The 25,437-nt window shown below is 45.1% G+C and overlaps 1 protein-coding gene across 2 annotated transcripts in view; it reads right to left on the reverse strand.

Annotated features, from left to right (window-relative positions):
* Nucleotides 1-25,437, reverse strand: part of FGF13 (fibroblast growth factor 13) — a 449,022-nt gene that overhangs the window by 182,430 nt on the left and 241,155 nt on the right. The window contains exon 3 of one of the 2 annotated variants that reach the window (XM_053891480.1): nucleotides 175-342. The exons of the other annotated variant lie outside the window; for it this stretch is intronic. Coding sequence (XP_053747455.1) covers nucleotides 175-342 — 168 coding nt within the window. The remainder of the gene's footprint in view (nucleotides 1-174; nucleotides 343-25,437) is intronic. 2 annotated transcript variants of the gene reach the window in all.

Consider the following 25,437-nt stretch of genomic DNA (forward strand, 5'->3'; position numbering starts at 1 on the left):
CGTCCCATCTGAGCCTGCATAACACAGTCACCGGCGAGCCAGGGGCCTCCTAACCATGTCAGGGGCCGAACAACATACAGCACACCAGGGGGGCAATGCACAGTCAAAGAAAAGAGAGAGAAAGAAAGAAGAACGAGAGAAAACAAGCAAAACACGCGTCCGTCGTGCACAAACCTTCGGGCTCTGTGTTTTCTTTGTGGTGTACTTGCTTCAGCGGGCAGCAGAAGATTTCGTGACACTTAGCACGAAAGGGGGACTCTTTTTTCTTTAATTCCGCAGATTGGATGGAATCTTGCCGTAACATAATGTATTCCTGTGTGCCAGGGGGGGCGTCATCCAGAACTGTGGTCACCACATAACAAAATGAACTCAAGTTAGAGCTTCAAGAAAGCAGCGAACGTCTTAAATCACATCTACTCCCAGGGAAGACTAAAGAAACAACATTCCTGAGAAAAGTTGCAAAGAAAACCGTGTCACAGCTCGCTAGTGGCTCTTTTTTAGGGGCTGGCTTGAAAATAACAAAGCCCTGACTCGACTACCCATCCCTCTGTTTCGAGTTCAGATACGACATAGACATTTGCAGGTGATGTCCACCAAATATCAGCGCATTCCTTTATGCTTCCTTCCTCGGACAACCTGGCTGGCTTCAAGTGCAACATACACCGGGTCGGGCAGAAGATTCGAGGGCGCTGCTTTATTTAACCTTTGATTTGCAAAGAGAACCGGGGCTGTTGCAAATACTCTTCAGACCTTCAGAACCCCTTCACGAACACAAGGGGTTCCAGTTGCGAGCCTGACAACCAACAGTGGATCTGGATCGAAGACCTACCTGGTTGAGGAGCTGGAAGGCCAGGAGCCGGTTCACTAATTTTGGCCTTAGATCTACACCAAGCCCCTCTCGGCTCCCCTTTTCTTTCCAGACCCTTTCTGCATTTCCCAAGCCAAGACCGTGAACGTCTAGCGCCCTCTCCCGGAAAAAAAAAACACGGGGTCCGCTTTTACGGGGTCTACTGCAGCATTCTCGAGCCCCCAAACCGCCCACCCAAGGGGGTGCAAATTTGATCCGCGTTGGCAGAAACAGGGAACTGACCCCAGAGTGGATTTTTTTTTCCTCTTTCACACCCTTCCCAGTGAGGCCATTCCATTTTGCCAGGAGTGAGTCAGTGCCTCTAAAGCTGTGATTAATGGCAGGCTGACTCATTCTACTCCCCCAAATGCATACACTTAGCATGCACTTAGAAGGACCCGTATCACCAGCAAGCTTCCTATCGGGAGAATCATGCTGCGGTGTTTGTAAACTACAAACAGCCTACGGTTGACATTAGGTGGGACCTGAAGCGTCTGTGTTTGGCAAAACGCTCCCGGCTCGTTACCGGCTGGGATTGTAATGACCTTTAAGAACTTACTTTCATGTTCGGGTAAAAATGGTATCAAAACCAACAAAACTGTCAAATTAGCATTATGAGTTTAGAACAAGTTCTTGATAGACGGCTTGTGTGTGGAACTGTTGTCTTCCTTTATAAGTCATTGAATTATGCACGAAGGTGATGAATATTTTAGTCAGCTCTCTTTCTATTTTCCTCTAGCATTCAGCAGCAGTAATCAAAAATATTGTATAGGCACACCCTCACAGTTTTCCTGGCAGAGAGTTCCCTTCATCTACTAGGAATGTGACTATAACTCCATAGAATCTCGTTGTGAAATGCACATCTTTGCTAGCAACAGCTGCTATTCAAAACATTTGCAGCCATTTCCTGCTATGAGCAGATAGTTATGATAATATAGACACTTATCAAATTCCAGCATCACAGCTGAAGACCGATTCTGGTTTTACCACCCAAAATATTTAAAGGAAACCTCCCAAACTTGGAGCCCTTTAAAAAAAGAAACTCCCATGATTATACAGAAGCTGAGAAATTCCATTCTCATGCGCCGTACATAAGAGACGTGTTTTAAGATCAAAAGACAATTGGAGCAGTGAGAAGAAGACAACAACTTTTTGATAATACACGGGGAACTTGTCATTCAGAAGCACTTGATAGACATCAGTACATTGTCTCCCACGATCATGTTTCGGTACCAACAATGACGTCACAAATGGGCATTTCCGGAGATTAATGGCAGACTGAAGCTAATGGCCTTTCGCTGACTCTCCAGCCATCAGCTTTTCCCAGCTGGTCATTAATTCCCAGAAAATGCCTTGCGCTGCCATCATTATTGTTTAATTAGATACAACTGGTTATCTGTAACATACAACAAAATTCTAATAAAAGCGACATGCTGACTGATACAAGAACCAGCCCCCAAATTCATCACGATGGGAAAGCATGAAGGTCACAAAAGTGCAAGATAATTGCTTTCCACAAAATTCTCGCTCTCCTGTTCTTCCTTCAGATTGAATTCAGCAAGTGCAAAAGGTGCCAAGATGAGAGCGTTTAAGGAGCCATGTGAGTAATAACCACAGGCATAGAACATTTCCTTGGAAATTGTGAACATCTGGGAGTTAATGGCTCGGCTTTGGGTCTCAGGCCGTCTCTGCTCAATGCCCCAAACATCAGTCAATTCAGGCAAAACAGAAAAAAAGTCAATCTAGCAAAAGTGACGGTGTACAGGCAACACCTCACACGGGTCTATCAAATCTTTGAACTTGACGATATTCTGCATAAAAAATTAAAACTATTACATCAAATCCATTTATTCCCAGGGCTCCCTCAAGTAGGACAGTGGCTGTATGTGCAATGACAGCAACAGGATGGACAGGGGACTTGCCACAGGACCCCAGCACTAGGGCAGGTGGGCACCTTAACTGTATTTCTCTTAAAAAAGGGGTAAGGATGCAAAGTTTCCACGGAGCATCAGCTCTATGAAAGGGAGAGGAGGCTCGTGAAGAAGCCAGCTCATCAAAACAGGAAAAAAGAATGCGATTCTTCTTTCCTTGGCTTAGTCTAATGTTTTCTGCCATTTTCCCCCTTCTAGTGCATTTCCTTCTTGCACATGACCGCTCTCTTTTGAAAACCACTTCTGTTCATTTGAACCATTTGTCCACATGTATTCAATGACTTCTGCTACCCTCCCAACGTTAGATTTATCCAATCTTGGAGGTAGACAGATGACTCCAGTGCTGAGATAGACAACGGATTTACACAAAGCCTCCTCCAGTTTCAGAAATTCAAGATGGTACGAGCGGCCCCTGGTTGATCTCTGGACCATGAGGCCCGCGCTCTGAGAAAGGTTGCTGAGCCCCATGACCATAGCTACCGAGGGGCGGGCCTCTGCCGGGAAATTGCACACACACAGCCAGTGCCCTTGGCCTTGATCATCCAGCCCACCTACTCGGGAATTCCAAAGTCCCACAGGACTGGCCGAAAGTTGGGAGAAGACGAGCGCACGCACGCAAATCCACACATCCAGACACACAGACACTGGCAGGTGGCATACTCAGACATGGAAGGGACAAGAATAAGTGACCTTAGGGGTGAGATGATAGTTAGGAGCACAATTTATGGAAGAACTAGGGCCTGTTATAAAACGTGTTCTGTTGACTAACCATTCAGGTGGGCAAGCCTGGATCTAGAATTGGTTTCCCAGCAGCAGGACTGGATTGTCACTAAACCATCCCCACTCTCTATGTCTCTCAGCAATCACCAAGATCAAGGACGGGGGGGAGGGTGTGGGGGGCAGCCACGGCAAGGGAAGGGAGTTTAAGTCTAAGCCTGATGACCTGGCCTAAGCTACTCATGTTCACAGAAATACAGTATTCCCATTTTAAACTAGACATAAAGAAAGCAGCAATCTATATCGAAACTTAGTTATTGATAAAATAAAAAAAAAATGATCCCAATGCAATGCACCTTTTAAATATGTTTTTAATCGGAGAGGTTAACATTTATCCCTATGTTGACAAAACATCCAGTGGCTTTACTCCATAACTTTTACCAACAAATACAACTTTGGCTACATGAAACAACTACCCAAATATTTACTAGTATCACAAACACTACAAGGTCATCCTCCATGTTATTCCAAACAAAATCTCTTTAGAGACGATTACATAAGGAAAATAAAACTCAGGAAGGGGAAGTAACTAGACAAGTCGCAGAGTCATTGGAACAGCCCAGCCTACAAGCCAGGATTCCAGTGTGTTTACCAGCAAACCTAAAGTAAGACTGCTTTGTATAACTAGCGATATATTAAGAAGGGATTGGGATCTTTAGTATGACTTAGCTTAAAAGATTACCCCTGTCTCCAACAAATTTTTCTTCCTTTATTCAAAGATGGGAAAGCCGCCAGAGACAGCCTAGGACACTAGACAACGCCACACAGGCACCTGGCCCCCTCACCAGGCCACTGTAATTCACAAGGCTTGCTGGCTTTAAGCTGGAAATCGTTAACAAGCCCTCAATTATTGGATGATGTTGTTGTTTTGCTTTCAAGTGAACTCTTCCCAGAGATGACTCAACATACTTAATTAATGCTACATGATTTTAAATCAAAGCAGATCTGAGATCGCCAGGGCGACGGAAACGAAATGATTGGGGCTACCCATCGAAGCCATTACACGTATGTTAGTGACTCCGACAAGCAAATACATAAAAACCCCCATGAATCAGAAAGCGTGGCCAAATATACACATTAGCAAATGTCCTCACATAATGAGAAAGAAGGTGAGGAGAAAATGGAGTAATTGGAGCCACAGGCTGAGTTAGCTCAGGACCTCCATTTCGCCTTCCAGATAACTATCATGCACTTATCTGTATATGATATTCAAGCTTTACCGCCACAGTGGACACGATCAAGATGGCAGGCTTAAATGTACACGAGTAACTTAAGTAAGTAATTCCCTGAATGGATTTGAATACTGATGCAAGAACAACTTAAAATGCTTCTAGAAATTTCAGTTGCCTTCTTGGCAACCTCCCCCGTCTCCATTCAGCCCCCTCAACCGCCATTAGGACTTCCTCCAAACTCTGCTTGTTCAGGCCGATTTGTTCTTTTCCCGGCAGAACAAAATGCCGACTCCCTCTCATCGTGGCTTCCCACCTCCTCAGTTCCATTATTGCCTCTTCGCTTCTTACTCACGCTAGCTGTTCCACGAGTACCCGGGATACGGTAGGCTTTTTCCTGCCTCAAGGCCTTGTCCTTGCCGTTCACTATGACACCCCCTTTATGTCTTTCAGGGCTCTACCTAAATGTCACCCCTTAGGAGATGTCTTCTCCGCTGCCTTAGGTAGGTCTGTACTTGTCACATCTGCGATTTGTAAATGCCCGTAGGTATGCCTGCGTGTCTGTGTGCATGGATGCGTGTGTCTTGTCTCACTCTCCCCACAAGAAGACAAGCTCTCTGAAGCAGGCACGTTATTTGTCTCATTTATCACTCTATATGGGGGGTCCAGCATAGCGCCTCACTGGTAATACATACGCTTAAGAATTCTCATTAATCAAATGGAGAATGCCCTCTTTCTTCATGCAGGCTTCCCACAAAGCTACAGTAAACAGCTCACTCTAACTCTTGATTTCCGTATTACTTGGTCGGAAATTTATCTTGTCGTGCCTTGGGACAGCTTTTTGGTTATGATCATAGGCTTTTACTGAAAAGGTAGGTTGGTAATTATTTTCTTGAAAAAAAAAATTTTTTAATGTTTATTTATTTTTGAGAGGGAGAGAGACAGAGTGCAGGCGGGGGAGGGGCTGAGAGAGAGGGAGACACAGAATCCGAAGCAGGCTCCGGGCTCCGAGCTGTCAGCCCAGAGCCCGACGCGGGGCTCGAACTCACGGACTGCGAGATCACGACCTGAGCTGAACTCAGATGCTTAACTGACTGAGCCACCCAGGCGCCCCAGAAAATTATTTTCATATATATGTCTTTCCTCCACAACTTACTTGACTGTAAATTCCCAGAGGGCAAGAACCATGTCTTTTGGCATCATCTTTGCTTTCCCTAATGGCCTACGATGCTTTGCACGCATAAGGTCACTGACTCTCTGGGGGACCTGTGGAATGCCACTTTGCCTCTGAGCCTCAACTTTCCCATTTCAAAAATGAGTGGTGTGGACCAGGCCAGAGTTTCTCAACATCGGCACTTTTGTCATTTGCGGCTGGAAAATTCTCTGTGTTGAGAGGCTGTTCTGTGCACCAAAGGATGTTGAGCAGCATCCCTGGCCTCTACCCGCTACATGCCGGTAGCATCCCCCCACCCCCGGCCAAGTGGTGACAACCAAAAAGATCTTCAGATACTGCCAAACATCCCTCCCTAGCGGGATGAAGGCCAAATCAACCTTAGCTGCGAACCGCCGGACATGATGATGGGTAAAGCGCCTCTGGTTTACGAACCTCTTTGTAAAGAGTGAGCGCCAATCCCGGAAGTCCCTTTGTGACCCTTGGAGACGCTCAGCATCCTGCAAGGGTTCGGCACCGGCGGAGCGGAGGGTGCTGTCAGAGGTCCCGCACACCTGCACGGATGCCCACGTTCGATCCCCGCTGCGATGCGAAGCGCACGCGCGCGCGTATGAGCAGGACCGTGCTCCAGCTTTGTGCCACTGCACCGCCCTGCCATGTACCCCGCCGAAGTCCCAGCAGAACTGAAGCGCCTGTCACGCTCACCCAGAAGGCTTGTGAAGACACGGCCGGGGGGGGGGCCCTCCCTCAGAGTTTCTGATGGAGGCGGTCTGGGCCGGAGCGTGAGTATCCACCCCCTAACCCGTTCCTACGTGCTGTTGACGCTGCTGGGCGAGGATCACACGTGGAGACTGACAGCCCCAGCTGCTTGGTTGGGCCTCTCCCGGCCATCTCTGCCTGTCTCCATTGTCCCGGGCCCAGTGCAAACGCCATCTAAGCCAGTGGTTCTCGGCGGTGGTTGGCCATTAGCGTGACCTGGGAAACTTTCAAAGACTAAGAAACCCATGGTGCCACACCAGGTCGATTAAGCTAGAATCTCCAGGCTGGGGCCGGAGCACTGGTAGGTCCCCGAGCTCCTCAGCTGGTCCAACTGCACCGTTAGGGTTGGGAACGACTATTTTAAGCCTTTCCGCACTACGCTCAGTGAAAAGTCCTCCCCCCCCGCTCCCCCCGGAAGGAGGTCTCTGGCCCCTGATTGTCTTACTCTTGCCATTTCCTTCCACATCTCAGCCCAGCGTTGCCACATACCTCTGTGTGGGTGGGCTATGCGCTGTGTAAAACTACACGGCATCCCCACACAGCAGCTCCACTCTGGCCTGAGCAACACGGTGGTTTGTCCGTAGCCCTGCCATAGCATGAATCCACCCCTGCCCTGTGTCCTCATTCTTTTTTTAAAAGTATTTATTTTGAGAGAGAGAGAGAGAGAGAGAGAGAGAGAGAGAGAGAGAGAGAGAGAATCCCAAGCAGGTTCCACGCTGTCAGCACAGAGCCTGATGCGGGACTCGATCCCATGAACCCTGAGATCATGACCTGAGCCGAAATCAAGAGTCGGATGCTCACCCGAGCCACCCAGGCGCCCTCATTATTTTTCAATGTGACTACCTCACTAGCCAGTTTTGCTGAATCGAGTCAAACTAAGCTCTATCCTTATTAGCACCCCTCAAGGTCACTGTCTTGGGCTGGTGAGAACATGTGTATCTGGCCTGAATCTAGTCCTTGATGCTCCATCTTGCACCCTGGTCCCTCGTCATCAGCTTCTCTCCTATAGGTTCCTCATCCTCAGGGGCCACACAGCTATTTCAAACTTTACACATGCTACACTCTCAACCACAGTGCAGGCTAAGAACAAAATAGTCACAGAACGAAATGGTGCCCAGAATTCATCGGGAGCTTTGTTGCTGATTGGCTAAATATGTTGGTCCTTCTTTCATGACATCGCACAGTTAAGGGACTTGGGCTACACCTCCCAGAAATTGCTTCCTTGCTCCCCGTAATTCAGGGGTTCTCCACCCTAGCTGCGGAATTAGAATCACCTGGGTAGCTTTTAGAACATTCTCGCCCCCAGAGATTCTCACTCAATTGGTGTCAGAGTGGGGTACGGGTCTTGGTAGGCCTTGAAACGCTTCTCAGGTGTTTCTCAGGTGCAGCTCGGGTGGCAAAGCAACGTGTCTGATTGAGGGAACAAGAGAAAAATTAAAGGCCCAAGTGCAACCACGATTAACTGCAAAGATGCTTTCCTGAGCAAAGAAGGAAGGGCTGTAAAGAAACTAGGACTTTCAAGTGCTAGACCCCTTAATTAAGTAAGGAATACAAATGGGTCTCTCAAGGAGAAGGTTCCAAAAGCCTCAGGGAGTGCAAGAAGGTGTATTGGCAAAGGCCTTACAATCCATCTGTCCCGTTTTCCAACCCTGCCTCTGAGGCCGTTAAGTGGTCTCCACAGCGTGACCGTGGGCAAGCCGTGTATCCCCTTTGTTCACCCGCAAAACGGGATGATAGCTGTTCTTAAAGGAGGGCCCTGACCCCACAGCACAGATATCGCATGGGAGCTTGTTAGAAATGCAGGCTCTTAGCCTCGCCGAGTTCAGACCAACGGAATCAGAATCTGTCTTTCCAGAAAATTCTGAGGTGACTGCTGCGCACCTTAAAGTTGGGACGCACCTAGAACAGTGACTGGGACTGAGTACGGGGGCGTTCCCTTCTCTCCTGAGGCCAAACAACTATCTGGGCGGCATTTGTGGGAACCCCGCCACGGGATAAAAGAAAGACTTCTGGACTTGAGAGACCCCGGCCACCCCTACCTACCATGACCTCGGGCACATCAATTTCCCAGCTTTTACAGATGACCTAACCGAATCACGGTGTTCAACTCCTAGCGGGGCTGTTTTAAGAATTAAGAGACGATGTGGGTGGAAGCATCTGGCACAACACCTAGCGCTGGAGAGGTATTCCATACGCGTGAAGTACACTCCCTCAGTGTTACCTGAGGCTGAATCCAAGTTAAGGTGAAAGAGTCTTTCCCAAGAACATGTTCACCACAAGTCTTGTGGGCCTCCACAAGGCTTCACGCAACCTTCATTTTGGTTTTCGAACCAAAGTAGGGGGAACGGCCCACAGGAGAAGAAAAGATGGCCGTGCCGCCCACCGAGTAGTAAATTGACTGCAAATGGTATTTCTGTCAGAATGACACCTGCAATTTCTTGAAGATGTTTCATCGCGACCGGCTCCATCGAAAACTTTTATTTGGCCTCACTCGCTTTGCTTTGAAGGCAGAGTGCTTTTGGCCATAGTGCCTTCAAGACTGAAATTCTAGGCAGCCTTTAAAGATGGCTGCAAGACGGACTCCAGGCATAGCTTTGGCATCAAATTCTGCGTCTCCCTCCATGCATAAATAGGGCGTCAGTGGCATCATTCAATCAGTGGCCTTTTTTTTCCAGACACAATCAGCTAAGGGGAGGGTTCCCATATAACCCACTGCCTGATGCATGTTTGTTCAGCCAGCCTTGATGTGTGTGTGTGTGTGTGTGTGTGTGTGTGCGCGTGTGTGTCTGAGGCTAGAGACATGCCTTTGCTTTTAATAAAAGTTAGTATAGGCACTCCAGTTAGGCTCACAAAATGATGTCATAGCTATTATAGCAACAGTCTGAAACCTCAGCCTTTGATCTTAAGACCTTTCTTGGGCAACATCATGGGCTAAATTGCTACAGAAATCCTATTTTCTCCTGTCAATCTCTTCTGTTTTTCGAGCATTAAATCTCAGAGGACTGAGGTTTCCTCACCAATACACCAGAGAGCACACTCCAGCACTACGCCCACGTCCCCCTAGCAAATGTGGTCGTCGACACCATACTTCTTCACATGGCATGCTAAGAGAGTCCCGCACGACTCACTGTCACTATTTCCCTCATATTCCTATTTCACGGTTTGAAGGCTCATCTCTCATCTAAATCTCCTGGCTGTTCCAGGTCTCCCGGGATGTCTTTAGAGCTCAGGAAAACCCACCTTACGGGCTCTGTGACAGCCTGGGATTCCTTGGTCCTAGTGACAGTAGCTGGAAAGCAATATCGTAATGCTGCTTGGAAACGATGACGGGAAGAGTGATGAATGCCATCAGACTCCCCTCTACCTCTCCATATGTCCCCCCAAAAGGCATCTATAGAAAACTTATTGTACTTTATTAGTCAGGAAACACTGCCCTTATTTTCAAGCAAATAGAGTTCCTTTATTTCCCCTTTCTGCTAGGGTTCTGTGATCACATGTGCCTCTGTCACCTACTGGTGCGCCTTCCACCAAGGTGACACGGAAGAAAGTTCACTCAAGTCCATCGGCAGTCCGTCATGACTGACCCTCTGGCAGGAACCTTAAAGCAAATACCAACGTGTGGGCTAGCTATCAAAACCATTTCTCGGAAACAATAAAAAATGTGTATGTCATCGTGGCTTGTGCACCTGGCACTCCACTTAACACGGCTGTGCCAGGGACTTGAGAAGTAGTAAAAAGAGAAAGAAGGCACCAGGAAAAGAGGGAGAAGGCTCTTCTAATTAACTGATCAAGACGTGAGTCCTGGCAGGTCTTGTCTGATTTAAGATACGCGCTGGTTAAATCCTTCTCTCCCTAGTTAGCCACAAACCGTACGCAAGCTCATCAAAAGGCAGTTAGTCCGCTTCAGCTGCAACATCATGTTCATCAACTTGCAAGCTCAAATGGGCCTCAACAACCTCCAGGAAAGGCAGCTCTCGCCTATATGCTCTGGAAGAATTCTTACCCCTCAGGGAGTGAAAAGAGGCGCATTTTTAGCTGATGGAAAGCCTTACCAACAAAGTTCCCAACTACAATAGCCAAAATCCAGAAAATAGCTCTGAAAAAGAAACATTCCAATTCATCAAGCCTTTTCTTTGCACTCAACGCCTGCCACAGTTCCTAACTCCCCATTCAGTGAGCAGGGCTGGTGTTTCTTCTTCCAGCCCTGCAGGAATTACAGATGGGAGACTAGATTGTGCCAGGTTAGAACCCACTCTAAATTTGTTTGAGAAGAATTTCGAAGCACATGGTATTTGAGTTTGTTTACTCTTGGCAACATTTCTGTTTAAGAAAGAGGCATTGCAATTATTTTAAAAGCCTCGAGCCATCAAATCTCCTTAAAATAGCACTTAATGATTTAGGTGTAAATGAATCATAAACACTTAGATTAAACTTCCTCCTCATTCCCTACAAACCCAGCTGGTTAAGTAAGGTTTTAAAAGAGCACTCAGCGTGCTCTGTCCTTTTAAAGGTAAGGTCTTCGGAGGTGGGCTCCAAGCTGGGTCCAGTGCTCACATTTAAAGCATTAGGAGCGCCCACGTTGTATATATATTTTTCAGTCTGTTTATTTATTTTGAGAGACACAGAGACAGCGTGAGTGGGGGAGGGGCAGAGAGAGCAGGAGACAGAGAATCCCAAGCAGACTCCGTGCTGTCAGTACAGAGTCCCATGAAGGGGCTCGAACTCACGAACCGTGAGATCATGACCGGAGCCGAAACCAAGGGTAGGGTGCTTAACCGACTGAGCCACCCAGGCGCCCCTATACTTTTGAAAGGAGTAAAATAGAGTGCCCGGTGTGGGCCATGCACTTTCACATTATCATTTCCAATATCCACAACAAGGACAATATTGTTATTGTGCCCACTCAGCACAGAGGCAACTCAATGTCGGGACGTTAAGGAACCTGGTCAGAATAACCCAGCTATCAAGATTCAGAGTGGGACTCAATCTCAGGCCTCTACAGTCTATACTGTTATTCACAATGCCATACCTGATAATCATTTGTATAACTGTGGTAGGCGGAATAATGGCCCCTCAGAGATGTTCCCATCCAAATCCCTGGGATCTGTGAACACGTTACCTTAAGGCAGTAGATGTAATTAAGGTTGCTAATCAGTTGACCTTTGCATGGAGAGGATTAGCCTAGATTATCCAGATGGTTCCAGTGTAATCATACGAGCTCTTAAGATCCAAAGAGGGAGGCAGACGAGTGGGTGACAGAAATGAAAAAGAAAAAGAGGCAGGACAGATTAAAAGTATGAGAGGACCCAACCTACTGTTGCTGGCTTCTAAGACTGAGGCAGGAGGTCCTGAGCTAAGGAGTACACGTAGTCTGGAGACGCTGGGAATGGCCCTCACTTGCCAGCCAGTAAGGAAACAGGGAGCTCCATGCTACCAGGAACGGAATTCTGCTAACAGCCCAAACGAACAAGGGGACAGATCCTCCTCTAGAGCCTCCAGATGTGTGTCTGGCTTCTGATCTACATACAGCACTCCAAGGTAAAAAACTTACATGGCTTAAGTCACAAAGTCTGTTGACAGTTTGCCACGGCAGAAATAGAAAACTAATACAATATCCAAAGTTCAATGCTGAAAACCGAACTCGGGTTTATAGCTCATAAGCCTTCTACAGTTATTTTAATAACAACAACCAAATATTTCATGTGGAATTGATGTATCTTAATCTTCAGCCCGAGAAGAAAACATGCACACGAAGATGCTTTCCTTTGGCCTTTCTATTTTCCGTTCCCTCCACCATATTAACTTGCAATGTTCTTCCAACAAATATGTAATGGGAACCTACTGTATGCCAGGCACTCACTAGTCAATGCATACGGTGCACAGCAGATGGGGGGCAAATGTAGGAGGGCCTGGGTGGTTCAGTCGGTGAAGCATCCGACTCTTGATTTTGGCTCAGATCATGATCTCACAGTTGTGAGACTGAACCCCGCGTCGGGGTCCATGTTGGGTGGGGAGCCTGCTTGGGATTCTCTCTCTCTCTCTCTCTCTCTCTCTCTCTCTCTCGTCACTCTCTGTCCCCTCCCCCCTCAAAACAAAAATAAACACTTAAAAATGCAGACAAGAACCCCTTGCCCACCTGGAGTTTACACATCTGGGGTGGAGGGCATACAGGAAACACGTCGGTAAGATGAGTCCTCCAAGGGTCTCTGAGTCACTCGTGGGAAGACAGCTACTCTGACTTTGCCATGTCAGCTTTCTGTCACTGTAGCATAACCTAGCCTAGTCAAAATAATACAGACAGCCTCACTGAGAAGGTGAGCCATGGAGATATCTAGGAGAAGAGCGTTCCCAGGAGAGGGATCAAAAATGCAAGGACCCTGAGGTAGGAGTAGGAATTGGTGTTTTTGTAGAAAACGCAGGAGGCCAGTGTGGCCGGGATTGAGAGAGTGAGGGGGAGAGTGATGGGAGGTGAGGGCAGAAAAGAAATGGGAAGCCTGCTCATATAGGCCACGGTAATAACTCTGGCTTTAATTCTGAGTGGCTGGCAGCCATGGCATGGTTTTGGGCAGAAGAGTGATGTGATTTGGCTTAGGTGCTCAAAGGCTCCCTCTTGCTGCTACGATGGAACAGATTTCAGGGGAGAGGAAGCAGAGAGACCGGTTGGGAGATTACTGCTACAATACAGGCAAGATGATAATAGCACTTAGTAGTGTAGGTAGAAAGGATTCTGGGTGCATATTCTAGGAACACAGACTCTTATGAACAGAGGTTCTATCTAGAATGGATAAAGAAGTGGTGTGTATGTGGAGATGTAGACATGTAATGGAATATTAACACAACCACAAAGGAGAATGAGATCTCGTAACTTACAACAACACGGATGGACCTAGAGGGTATAATGCGAAGTGAAATAAGTCAGAGAGGGACAAATATCATATGATTTCACTTATGTGTGGAAGCTAAGAAACAAAACACATGCACAAACAAAAACCAGACTCTTCGATACCGAAAACAAACTGGTCATTGCCAGAAAGAAGGGGGCTGGGGGGGTGGGCAAAAAGGTGAAGGGGATTAAGAGGTACAAACGTCCAGTTATAAAAGAAGCCAGGGACATGAAAAGTACAGCATAGGGAATACATTCAATAATATTCTAATAACATTGTATGGCGACAAAGGGTGAGGGCACTTATCACAGCAAGCACGACACTTATCACAGAATTGTTGAATCCCTTTGTTGTACACCTGAAACTAAGATAACATGGTATGTCAACTATACTTAAGAAAAAAAAAGTTCTATCTAACAGTATGCAACATCTAACAACACTATTTCAAACAGATACCTTTTGATGGTAATTCCGTGGTCTATACAGTTCCCAGAGGGAAAATATTCGCTGTAGATTAGCTAATTCTCCTCTTTATAGACATTGGAGAGACATCACCTCACCGTTACCTCTCCCCTGCAGTATCTCACTGGACTACACACATCTGTACAGAATATGATCAAGTAAATACCCAGCAAACATTAACATTGCAGAAGAGTATTAACGGCGGTGATGATGGAGATGATGGGGATGGATGGGCAGAGATGGCCATGGAGATGACGACGGGCAATTTGCAAAACAACATTCTTGAGAAATCAATTCTCCTGACCCTTTACACCATTCTTGTTTCTCTTCTACAAACCTATTTTCCCTCTGTCGTTTTGTCAAAGATTCCACCAAGTAAATCTAACACTTCAAGTGCTACTGGAGGAAATAAATGGAGAGAAAACAACTGTAGAACTCAGGTGCCTGGACTCCTGGCCCAGCCTCAGAACCTACCCCTTGCTATATAAGTCACACCATCTGTGTGAGCCCAGATTTCCTCAAATGGAATGGACCAGATGATCTCTAAAGTCTTTTCACTGTTTCAGTTCAGGGTGGAGGTGGGAGGTTCTTCCCTCTCCTTGATGGTTTCTTCAATATGAACCTCACCAGTATAACACTGTTGGCTTCTCTCTGCCCCATCTGTTGGCTTCTCTCTGCCCCATCATTCACTGTTTCCTGGATGGGGTACTGATGAGTTTTTAAAAGACAAACTAACAGCCCTAGCCTAGCACCTTCCTTTTTCCTTTCTCCCTGGGAACCAGCTCATCACAGAAAGCATGCATTATGCTCTGCCTTAAGTTTTGCAGGTGGAGGTCCGTGTCAGGTGAAGGACTGAAGAATAAGATGGGCGTCTGCTCTGATCCAGAGCTGCCTGTGGCTGAGTAGATACATCTAACTATGGGGTTCCCCATTAGAATGTCCACCTCTTCAGAGACAAAAACCTCACCTCCCAGTGTTAGCCTTATTTAGAATAAAGGCGATATTTTGTTGTCCACACACCTTTCTCTTTTGACTGGTTTCTTAATTTGTTCACAACTTGGACAGAGAGAGAAAGAGTATTCCCACTCCCCGCCCCACAAAATGCCATCAATATTTGTGAATGGTCAGAATCATGGCTTCTAGAGTATTGGCCAAGTCTTAAACCCTCTGTTGGCCAATCTAGCTCACGATGGTTACCACTGTTTTTCATGGCCAGGATCAGTACCAGGGGACCTGTACTCCCAGGCCAGGAAAACCAGGAGGGAGGAATGAGGAAAAGAAGAGGCAGAAAGGAAGACATGAACGCTGACTTGCTCCTCCACAGATGGAAGGAGCTGGCTGCCATGTTAATTTCAAAACCTTCTGCTAACAGACCCATAAATACAGAGAAGAAACTGATGATGGTGGGGGGATGGGCAAAATGAGTGAAGTGGGGGTGGGTGGGAGGTGCAGACTTCCAGTTATGGAATGAATAAGTCACAGGGATGAAAGGTACAGCATAGGGAATATGGTCGATGGCACTGTCATAGTGCTGTACGGGGACAATGGGAGCTACACTTGTGGGGAGCACAACATAACATAGAGACTTGTTTAATCACTACTTTGTACACCTAAAACCAATGAAACACTGTGTGTCAACTATACTTCAATAAAAAAGAATACCTATGAAAAAGACTTAAAGGGGCACCTGGGTGGCTCAGTCGGTTAAGTGCCTGACTCTTGATTTTGGCTCAGGTCACGATCTCACGGTTCTTGAGATTGAGCCCCACGTCGGGCTCTGTGCTGACAGCATGGAGCTGTCTTCTCTCTCTCCCTCTCTTTCTGCCCCTCTCTCACTCATGCTCTCTTTCACTCAAAATAAATACATAAACTTAAAAAAGAAAAAGATGTAAAAAGTAAAAACCTGCTGTCGCCATGGAAATCCCTAGCTATTGATGATGTTATCATAGTTCCACAGGAGCCTCAGTTGAAAGTCCCGTTTCAAAGCAGCAAGAAAGGGACAAAAAGGGATAATGCAGGTCATACATGGGGACAGAAACACCAGTGCAAGGGGGAAACGCCAACTGTGAATTCATTCTTCTTGGGCTGCACTGGAGCAAACTATCCACACGAGGAGGCAGCCCAAGCTTCCCAAATCTGACTTCCATTTCTTTTCTGATAACCTCTGCCACTTAATCCCCTCTGACATGCCTCTAATATTTGCATTAATTAGGCTCATACCAAGAACTGTAGTCACTTGAGAAGTGCCTATCGATACCACCAAAAAATTGAAACATGCCGATCTTCACAAGCTTGAAAAATGTCAGCTGGGGGAGTGGAACCATTTCCCATAAAGGTGGCCCTCTGTCTTCTCCTTAATGTAGAGTGAAGTAGAATTCAAGATTGCACACAACAAAGCCAGGACAAAATGTCCCACATAAAAGCTCTCCCAATTAGGCATTTAATTGCTGAATGGTGAAAGACATACCTTTAGAGTTCCTATGAAATGCAGAAGACTTACAACCAGCAACATCAAAGAGCTGTCTACAGAGCAGTTATTTCCTCTCTTGTCTCCCAAGGTCTCTGTGTAACATTTGATTAACCGACAACTTGCAAAGATGACCTTAATGCATGTGAGATGTCCTCAGAGGCTTTGAGACGTCACCCTTGGGTCAGTCTCTGGTTGGCAAGGAGATCCTTAGGTCAAGCCATGGAAACCTGGACAACATTTGGGCTGAGAGCAGGGTGGATCACACTCAGATTTAGGAAGTGGGAATGATAGTGGGCTGACCCACATGCTATTCTTGGTTGCCAACATTTCCCAGTGGGCTATTTCTTTACACTTTCCTCTGTTCTCTAGGACAGTTTGGGAGTCCCGAACCAGTTTCTGGTGGGCAAAAAGGGAACGTGGTTCTCTTTTTGATATCCATATTGAGGGTGGTTACAGTGAGTGGACAAAGTGGCAAAAGCAAGTTGAAAAGGCATTAGGCATGCCTGGCTGGGAGTCCCCAGGAAAGGAAGGCCTCCTGCTTATGCTCCTGGCTTCATCTTTGTTTCTTTGCCCCTGAGCAAGTGCCACTTGTTTCTCTTCTCCTAAAAGCTCCCTGAAGACACACAGATGAAAATACTGTCACCAGACTTGTAGAGTGCCCCAGCAATGGGTGTGGGGAACAGCCTGAGGGAAGCCCCTCCGCCTCAACTCAGGTGCCTGGGAAAATATGTAACTGGATGAATACTATTGCCATGATAATTGGATTAGTCTCACTGGTCAGAGCAAAGGGCATGCAATCACTGAAGAATACTATTATGGTTCATTTATGTGTCAACTGGATTGGGCCATAGGATGCTCAGATATTTGGTCAGATATTATTGTGAGTATTTCTGTAAGGATGTTTTTGAAATGAGATGAACATCTGAATGGGTAGAATGAGTAAAGCAGATTGCTCTCCCTAATGTGGGTGGGCCTCACCCAATCAGTTGATGGACTGAATAGACTAAAAAGGCTGACTTTCCCATAGGAATGGGGGACTCCTGCCTGTTTGAAGTGAGTCATAAGTTTTATTCCTTCCTCTAACCTCAAACTGAAACATGGTGCTCTTCCTCAGTCTCAAGTCTGCTGGCCTTTGGACTAGTGCTACACCACCAGTTTTCCTGGTTCTTGGGCCTTAAGACACAGATTGGAGCTAATCCATTAGCTCTCCTGGGTATCCAGCTTCCTGACTCACTCTGCAGATCTTGGGACTTGCCAGCCTCCATCACTGTGTGAACTAATTCTTTATAATTAACAAATAAATCCTATTGTTGGTTTCTCTAGAGATCCCTGACTAATGCAAACACACACCACGGGGAATCTGGGAAACATAAAAGTACCATTAGCCCATTTCTTCAACCAAACTTCGGCTTAGCTACATTGGTTTTTCATCGTAAGAATCATCTTTCTTCTCCCCATTTGTTACCAACGCTACGTGAGAATCTGAATGAGTTCCACTCTGGTATAATTCCCTCCCTTAAAATGTGAGTGAAATCTGTGACGTCCTTCCAGCCAATAGAAGATGGCAAAGTTGAAAACGATTTTAGGATCAGTTGATTTTAAGTTGATCAAAAGAGATTAATCTGGGTGGGCCTGACTAAATCAAGTGAAAACATTAAAAGAGAGGATTCATCCGCTGGCCTGGAAAAACCAGGCCATGTGAGAAGGCTTCGGAGGCAGCCATGTGGCAAGGAACTCTGGGCAGTCTCTAGGATCGGAGAATGGTTCCCAGATGACAGCCAGCAAGAAAATGGGGACTTCAATCCTACAGTCACAAACAAGTGAATTCTGCCAAAAATCACCTGAGTTTAGAAGAGGTGCTGACTTCCAGAAAGAAATATAGTCCAACCAACACCTTGATTATGGCCTTGTGAGATCCTGAACAGAGAAGCCAGCTAGGACATGGCCTCTGCACGTTTATCGGCAGGGACTTTATCAGCGATGAATTTGCTGTATTTTCAGGTTCTGCTTGTTAAGACCGAAGAAACAGGCTCTGGTGATGGACCAGAATAATGAGGATGGATCTCTGTGTGTTCCATAAAGATGACCATGATTAAGAAAAACTATCATCTGAATATTTAGCATTAGTCACCTCAGAAAGGTTACAACAAAAGAAAAATTTCTCCATAGGAGTAGACTAAAGTATCAGTAATATTTCTTCCATTTGAAGTAAAGTCATTCTAAATATGAGATATGAAAGCCTCTTTTTTATGAGAAAATTTCTATTCTTAGAAGAAACTCCTTTGTGGTTAGCTTTATTTCTTCTTTCAGAGAAAAAGACTGTTCGAAAACACTGTCACTTCCCTTTAAATAATATAAGCACTTTTGAATAACCTTATTTTGAATTAGAAAAGGTTTTCTTTCTTTATATCTTTTATTGTGCTAAAATACACAGAACATAAAAATTTGTGATGTCTACCATTTTTAAGTGTACAATTCAGGGCATTAATTACGTTCACCATGCTGTGCAACCATCACCACTATCCCTTTCAAAAAATTTTTCATCACCACAAGTAGAAACTCTATAACTCCTTTTTTAATGTTGATTTATTTTGGGGAGAGAGAGACAGAGACAGAGACAGTGCAAGTAGGGGAGGGGCAGAGAGAGAGGGAAACACAGGATCCGAAGCAGGCTCCAGGCTTTGAGCAGTCAGCACACAGCCCAACATAGGGCTTGAACTCAACGAACTGTGAGATCATGACCTTAGCCAAAGTCAGACGCTTAACTGATTGAGCCACCCAGGTGCCCCAAAACTCTGTAACTCTTAAGCAATAATTCCTCATTCCCCTCTTCCCCATCCCTTCTTCAACCTCTAATCTACTTTCTGTCTCTGAACTTGCCTGTGAAACGATACAATGTTTATTCTTTGGTGTCTGGCTTATTTCACTTAACATAGTATTTTCAAGGTTAATCAATGTTGTAGCATAAATCACATCTTCCACTAAATGTACATACATTTTGTTATCCATTCATCTGTTGATGGACACTCGGGTTGTCTCCAGTTTTTGACTATTGGGAATAATGCTGAAATGAACATTAGCATACAAGTATCTGTTTGTGTTCCTGTTTTCAATTCTTTGGAGTATATACCCAGGAGCGTAATTGCTGGTTCGTAAGGTAAGTCTACATTTAGCCTTTCGAGGAACTGTCAAACGGTTGTCCGCAGAGGCTGCACCATTTTATATTCATACCAGCACTATACGAAGGTTACAATTTCTCCACGTCCTCACAAATGCTTGTTATTTTCCTTCAAAAAAAATATAGCTTTCCTAATGGATATGAACTGGTAGCTCATTGTGGTTTTGATTTGCATTAATCTAATGGCTAATGCTGTTCAACACTTTCTCATGTGCTTATTGGATATTATATATCTTCCTTGGAGAAATGTCTATTTAAGTGCTATGCCCAGTTTTTCTCTTTTTGTTGCTGAGTTTTAAGAGTTCTTTATACATATAAAACACATATCAGAGGGGCGCCTGGGTGGCTCAGTCAGTTAAGCAGCTGACTTCAGCTCAGGTTCTCGCAGTTCATGGGTTCAAGCCCTGCATCGGGCTCTGTGCTGACAAATAGGAGCCTGGAGCCTGCTTCTGATTCTGTGTCTCCCTCTCTCTGTACCCCTCCCCCCAAATAAAATAAACATTTAAAAAACACATATCAGATACGTGATTTGCAAATATTTTCTCCCATTGTGTAGGTTGTCTTTTCACTTTCCTGCTACTCTCCTTTGAACAAACGTTTTAATGTTGATGAAGTCCAGTTCATCTCATTTTTCTTCTCTTGTCCATGCTTTTGGCATCGTATCTAAAAATCTGTTGCCAAATCCAAATACATGGCAAACTACCCTTATGTTTTCTTTAAAGAATTTTATAGTTTTAGCTCTTATATTTAGTTTGCTAATCCATTTGAGTTAATTTTTGAATACGGTGTGAGGTAGGGGTCCAATGTGATTCTTTCGCAAGTGGAAATTCCAGTTGTCCTGGCAGCATCTATTGAAGAGAAAACTGTTTCTTCATTGAATGGACTGGTCACCCTTGTCAAAAAATCAATTGGACATTGATGTATGGCTGTATTTCTGGACTGTCATTTCTATTCCATTGGTCTATATGTCTATACTATGCCAGTACCACACTGTTCTGATTACTATAGCTTTGTGGTAAGTTCTGAAATCAGAAAGAATGAGTTCTCGAACTTTGTTCTCCATTTTCACAATAGTTTTGTTTACATAGGGGCCCTTTGTCATTCTATATGAATTGGAGGATTGGCTTTTTCATTTCTGCAAAAAAAATCTGTAGGATTTTGATATAAATTACACTGACTCTATAGGTCACTTTGGGTAGTACTGATAACTTAACAATATTCAATCTTTCTATCCATGAACACAAGATGCCTTTTGATTTAGATTTAGGTCTTACTTAATTTCTCTTGGCAATATTTTATAGTTTTCAGTGTATAAGCTTTCACTTTCTTGGTTAAATTTATTCCTGAGTATTTTATTATTTTAGGTGTTATTATAAATGGAATCTCTGTCTTATTTTTCTTTATAGATGGTGGAAAGAAACAACCAATTTTGCATGTTGACCTTGTACCCTGCAACTTTCCTCAATTAGTTCATTAGCTCCAGGAGCTTTCTTGTGAATTCTTTGGGATTTCCTACATATAATATCATGTCACCTGTGAAGAGATAGTTTTATTTCTTCCTTTCCAATTTGGATGCCTTTAATTTCTTTTCCTTGCCTGAATGCCCTGGCTAGAACTTCCAGTACAATGTGGAATAGCAGTAGTGCGAGTGAGCGTCTTTGTTTTGTTCCTGATCTTAGGCAGAAAGCTTTTAAGTTTGAGTATGATGTTAGCTGTGGGTTTTTCAGAAATGCCCTCTCTCATGTTGAGGAGGTTCCCTTCTATTCCTAAGTTTTTCTGAGAGTTTTTACCATGAACGGGTGTTGGATTTTATCAAATGTCTTTTCTGTATTTGTTGGGATAATAATGTGGGTTGCCCCCCTTCATTCTATTAATATGATGCATTGCATGATTGATATTCTTATGTTGAGCCACCTTTACATTACTGGGATAGATCCCAGCTGGTCATGATGTATAATCCTTTTCATATGCTGTTGGGTTTGGTTTGCTGATCTTTTATTGAAGATTTCTGCATCTGTATTCATAAGGTATATCGGGCGGTAATTTCTTTTCTTCTGATGTCTTCATCTGTCTTTGATATCGGAGTAATGCTGGCCTTATAAAATGAATTATAAAGTGTTTTCTTCTATTTTATGGAAGAATTTGTGAAATGTTGATAATTCCCCTTTAAATGTTTGGGAGAATTCACCAGTGGAGCCATTTGGTCCTGCACTTTTCTTTGTTGAGAAGTTTTTTGTTTTTGTTTTTTTTTTTAATTTGTAATGTCCCTGACTAGGAAACTTGCTTTTTTTTCCCCCAAAGGACTGTGTATTTTTTTTTCTTTAAAGTTTTTTTTAATGTTTATTTATTTCTGAGACAGAGAGACAGAGTGTGAGTGGGGGAGGGGCAGAGAGAGAGGGAGACAGAATCTGAAGCAGGCTCCAGGCTCTGAGCTGTCAGCACAGAGCCCAAAGTGGGGCTCGAACTCATGAACCGTGAGATCATGACCTGAACCAAAGTCGGACGCTCAACCGACTGAGTCACCCAGGCACCCCAGGAGTGTGTATTTTTTTTTAATTTTACAGTTTTTATTTATTTTAAGAGAGACACAGCATGAGTGGGGGAGGGACATAGAGAGAGGAGAGAGAGAAAAAGAGAGAGAGATAGAGGGAGAGAGAGAATCTCAAGCAGGCTCCAACGCAGAGCCTGATGGGGGCTTGATCCCACGACTGTGAGATCATGACCTGAGCTGAAATCAAGACTCAGACGCTCAACCAACGGAGCCACCCGGGTGCCCCAGAATCACATGACTTTAGAAAAACCTAACTCTCCTTCCTTCTCACCCATCCTCAAAGCAGCCCCAAATTTTTCATAGACAACCAGCAAAACCTTTAGCTCCTCCCTAAGTGAGGTGTTACATCAGCGAAAGCATCGTTTCATTTTGTGGCTCAGACAACCCAAGCCGCGCAAAATCGACTGGTGGTTAGCCTCAGCTCTCATTTTTTCAGGATACCTGAACGGGACTGATTTCAGAACAGAGGGACCTCTGACACCTAGACTTGAAGTTAGCATCCCAGATCAGTATTTTTCAAACTTCCTTCAGTAGCAGAACTTTGTTTCAAACAAACTTGCATGAAACCCAACACACGAACTGGTTTCACGAGGGAGCACAGCCCTCCTGGCTTTCCTCCTCTGCCTCGCCTCCCTCAAACTGTCCATGAAAACCACTGCCCCCAATCACAGGCTTTGAGGCTGGGAGAAAGGATAGAAAAGCCTGCCCCAGAAAACATTTCCGTTCTCTAGGACAGTGGCAGCCACCACCTGCAATTGGAGTTCCAAGTCAGGCACACAAGCAGATGGGGTGTGGAGAAGAAGTCTAGACATATGGCTCCATTAAGTGCTGCCATCTTCAGTATCAGTTGTCCGAGGCTGGCACTGGCTTCCACAATAAGCACCAAGCAAATAAAACCAGCCTGGGGCAAACATTTTCTCTCAGACACAAAATTCCCGAAGACTGCAAAAGGAAGCCCTTCCGGTTCGGAGGTAAAGCCCAACTTCATCTCTATCAGCCATAATTTGGATCTAGCCGTATCTTCAGCTGACCTATGGGAGTCAGGCTTTAGGAGGCAGGGGTCACAAAAAGGCGAATTCAACGGGAGGCCGTGAGCTCGGTTACTTCAGCTACGGGGAACGAAAACTCAGCAACCATCCACTCACTCTGCCTTTTTAACTGAGCAGCCTCCATGAGCCAGGCACTATTCTAAAGTGGAAATGCCCAGAGAAATCAGAGGACTATACGGTTAAGAGAAACACAGGATTCAGGCTGCAAAGTCCCCACGTCTCCAATGGCGACGGAAGAGCCAGAAGGGACAGCCAGTGACATGCACAGAGTTGCGTGAAGCAATGAGCTCCAAGTTCTGGTCGTGTCTCTGCCTCTCGCTCGCTGCGGGACCTAGAACAGGTTGCTTCCTGTCTGGGTCCCAGTCTCCTTCTCTGTGAAATGAAACAGTTGGGAGACGAGATTCCTCCTATAGTCTGTAGGAGTATAGCCTCAAAAGCAAACACTAAATTGGGTGAGCGTGCCAAAGTGTAGACTATATAAGCTTCAGCCTCTCTAACATTGGTGCTGATGGTAATGACAAAGAGTAAGAATAATAATGAAATATCAATGATGGTAGCAGCAACTGTTTACTGAATGCTTACTGGGTCACAGGCCCTCTTCCCATGTGATTTTTAGGAATCTTCCCAGGCTTCTTGCCAGAATGCGAGACTTGGAAAAGCCCGTAGATGTTTTAGCAACGGGAAGATCAGGAGGCAGACCTATTCAAATGTTGCAGGACATGAACTTCCCATCTTCATCTCTCAGTCCCCATTCCTTCTAATACCCCACCATTTTACTCCCTCATTTTCCGGATTTGAGACTGATCCATCCCAATCATAAATCTAGTATCTGTGGGTTTCGGTGCTTTCTCATCCCACGGCAAGAGTCCCAAGTGCCCTGGGCAGTATACTGGGGTCTGCAGAATTAGAATCTTCTCCCCAACTCCTTCAGTGTGATGACAGAGTGAATTTTTCTTTGATGGGAAAATATTTTGTATTTCAGGCCATATTTTACATCCATGTGTTGATACACAGTGGAAAACATTAAAATCAACACTTCAATGTAATCCCGTGCTCTCCTTGCTCTGAGGTAATTATCATAATTGAAATTTGTCAGTAATCAGCATCATTTCTATCGGATGCTATCAAAATGTTTTGATGCAGTGAGTGAAAAACACTGAATGCTGCTATCATAATGACATAGAGGAGACCCAAACCCAATGTCATGCGCAACCAGTACTATGGTAACCCGTTCAATGTGTTTTATTAGCATTTCAGTTTAAGAAGCATTTTCCCATAGAGTTCCTCATTTTGATTTGACTTTGATCTTCCTAACGATTCTGTGAAATAAACAAGGCAAGTATTATTCTGACTGTTACATGAGGGAAAATACACGCCACAAGTAGGAACAGAACCAGGTCTCCAAATCCTAAATCCAGTATCTAACACACCATACTGACACCATGCACAACACATACAACCTAAAAACCTTCTGAGCTAGGCAAATTGAGGGCTAGTAGCAAATTCAGAAGCAACCCCGGTAAGGAAAACACCATCAGACAGGGATTATTCAATTAAGATCTGTCAGTATTGCCTCTTGAGAGAAAATTCCTGCAGACAACTCTTTATCTTTTTCCTTTTTGAATTTAAATACAGCAGCAGCAACAAAAAGAGTTGAAGGCGGGCGGGGGGGGGGGGGGGTGGTCCCAGAAAACAGGCTGAGGAACTGTACTTCCAGAGGGAAACACAAAGATTTAATCAGCACCTCTCTACATACTTAGCCACTGCTGGAGATGATAGTGCTTTTCCTCATTGAATTACAAGGTAACAACCCCCTAATTTTTTCCATGTTTTGGCAAGAAAATTATAAGTAGCTGTGCCCCCTGGGTTTGGCATGAATCTGGATACAGTCGGCTGTATATAACCCCAGTGTGTGAACGCTGTCATTTAAAGGTATACGTGTTACTTAGCATTTACTTGGGAGTGGTTAGCAGCCCTCCTTAGCCAAATGCCCAACAAGAGCCACCCTAGCCCAGGTGGTTGCTTTATAAAGGGTGTTTTTCCCAGACCGGGCTTACTCTCTCCTGCTGGATGGGGCATAGTGCCAGCCTAGCAGGTTCCCTGCCGTTTGTTTAGAGGTGTGGGAGGCTTCTCTCACGTACCCATTCACCACAGGGTCTGTCGCGACTCAGCTTGGCCACTTCATACAC

The sequence above is a fragment of the Panthera pardus genome, unplaced genomic scaffold (assembly GCF_024362965.1).
Source record: "Panthera pardus isolate Hobbes unplaced genomic scaffold, ASM2436296v1 HiC_scaffold_27, whole genome shotgun sequence".
In the NCBI taxonomy this organism is placed as follows: Eukaryota; Metazoa; Chordata; class Mammalia; order Carnivora; family Felidae; genus Panthera; species Panthera pardus.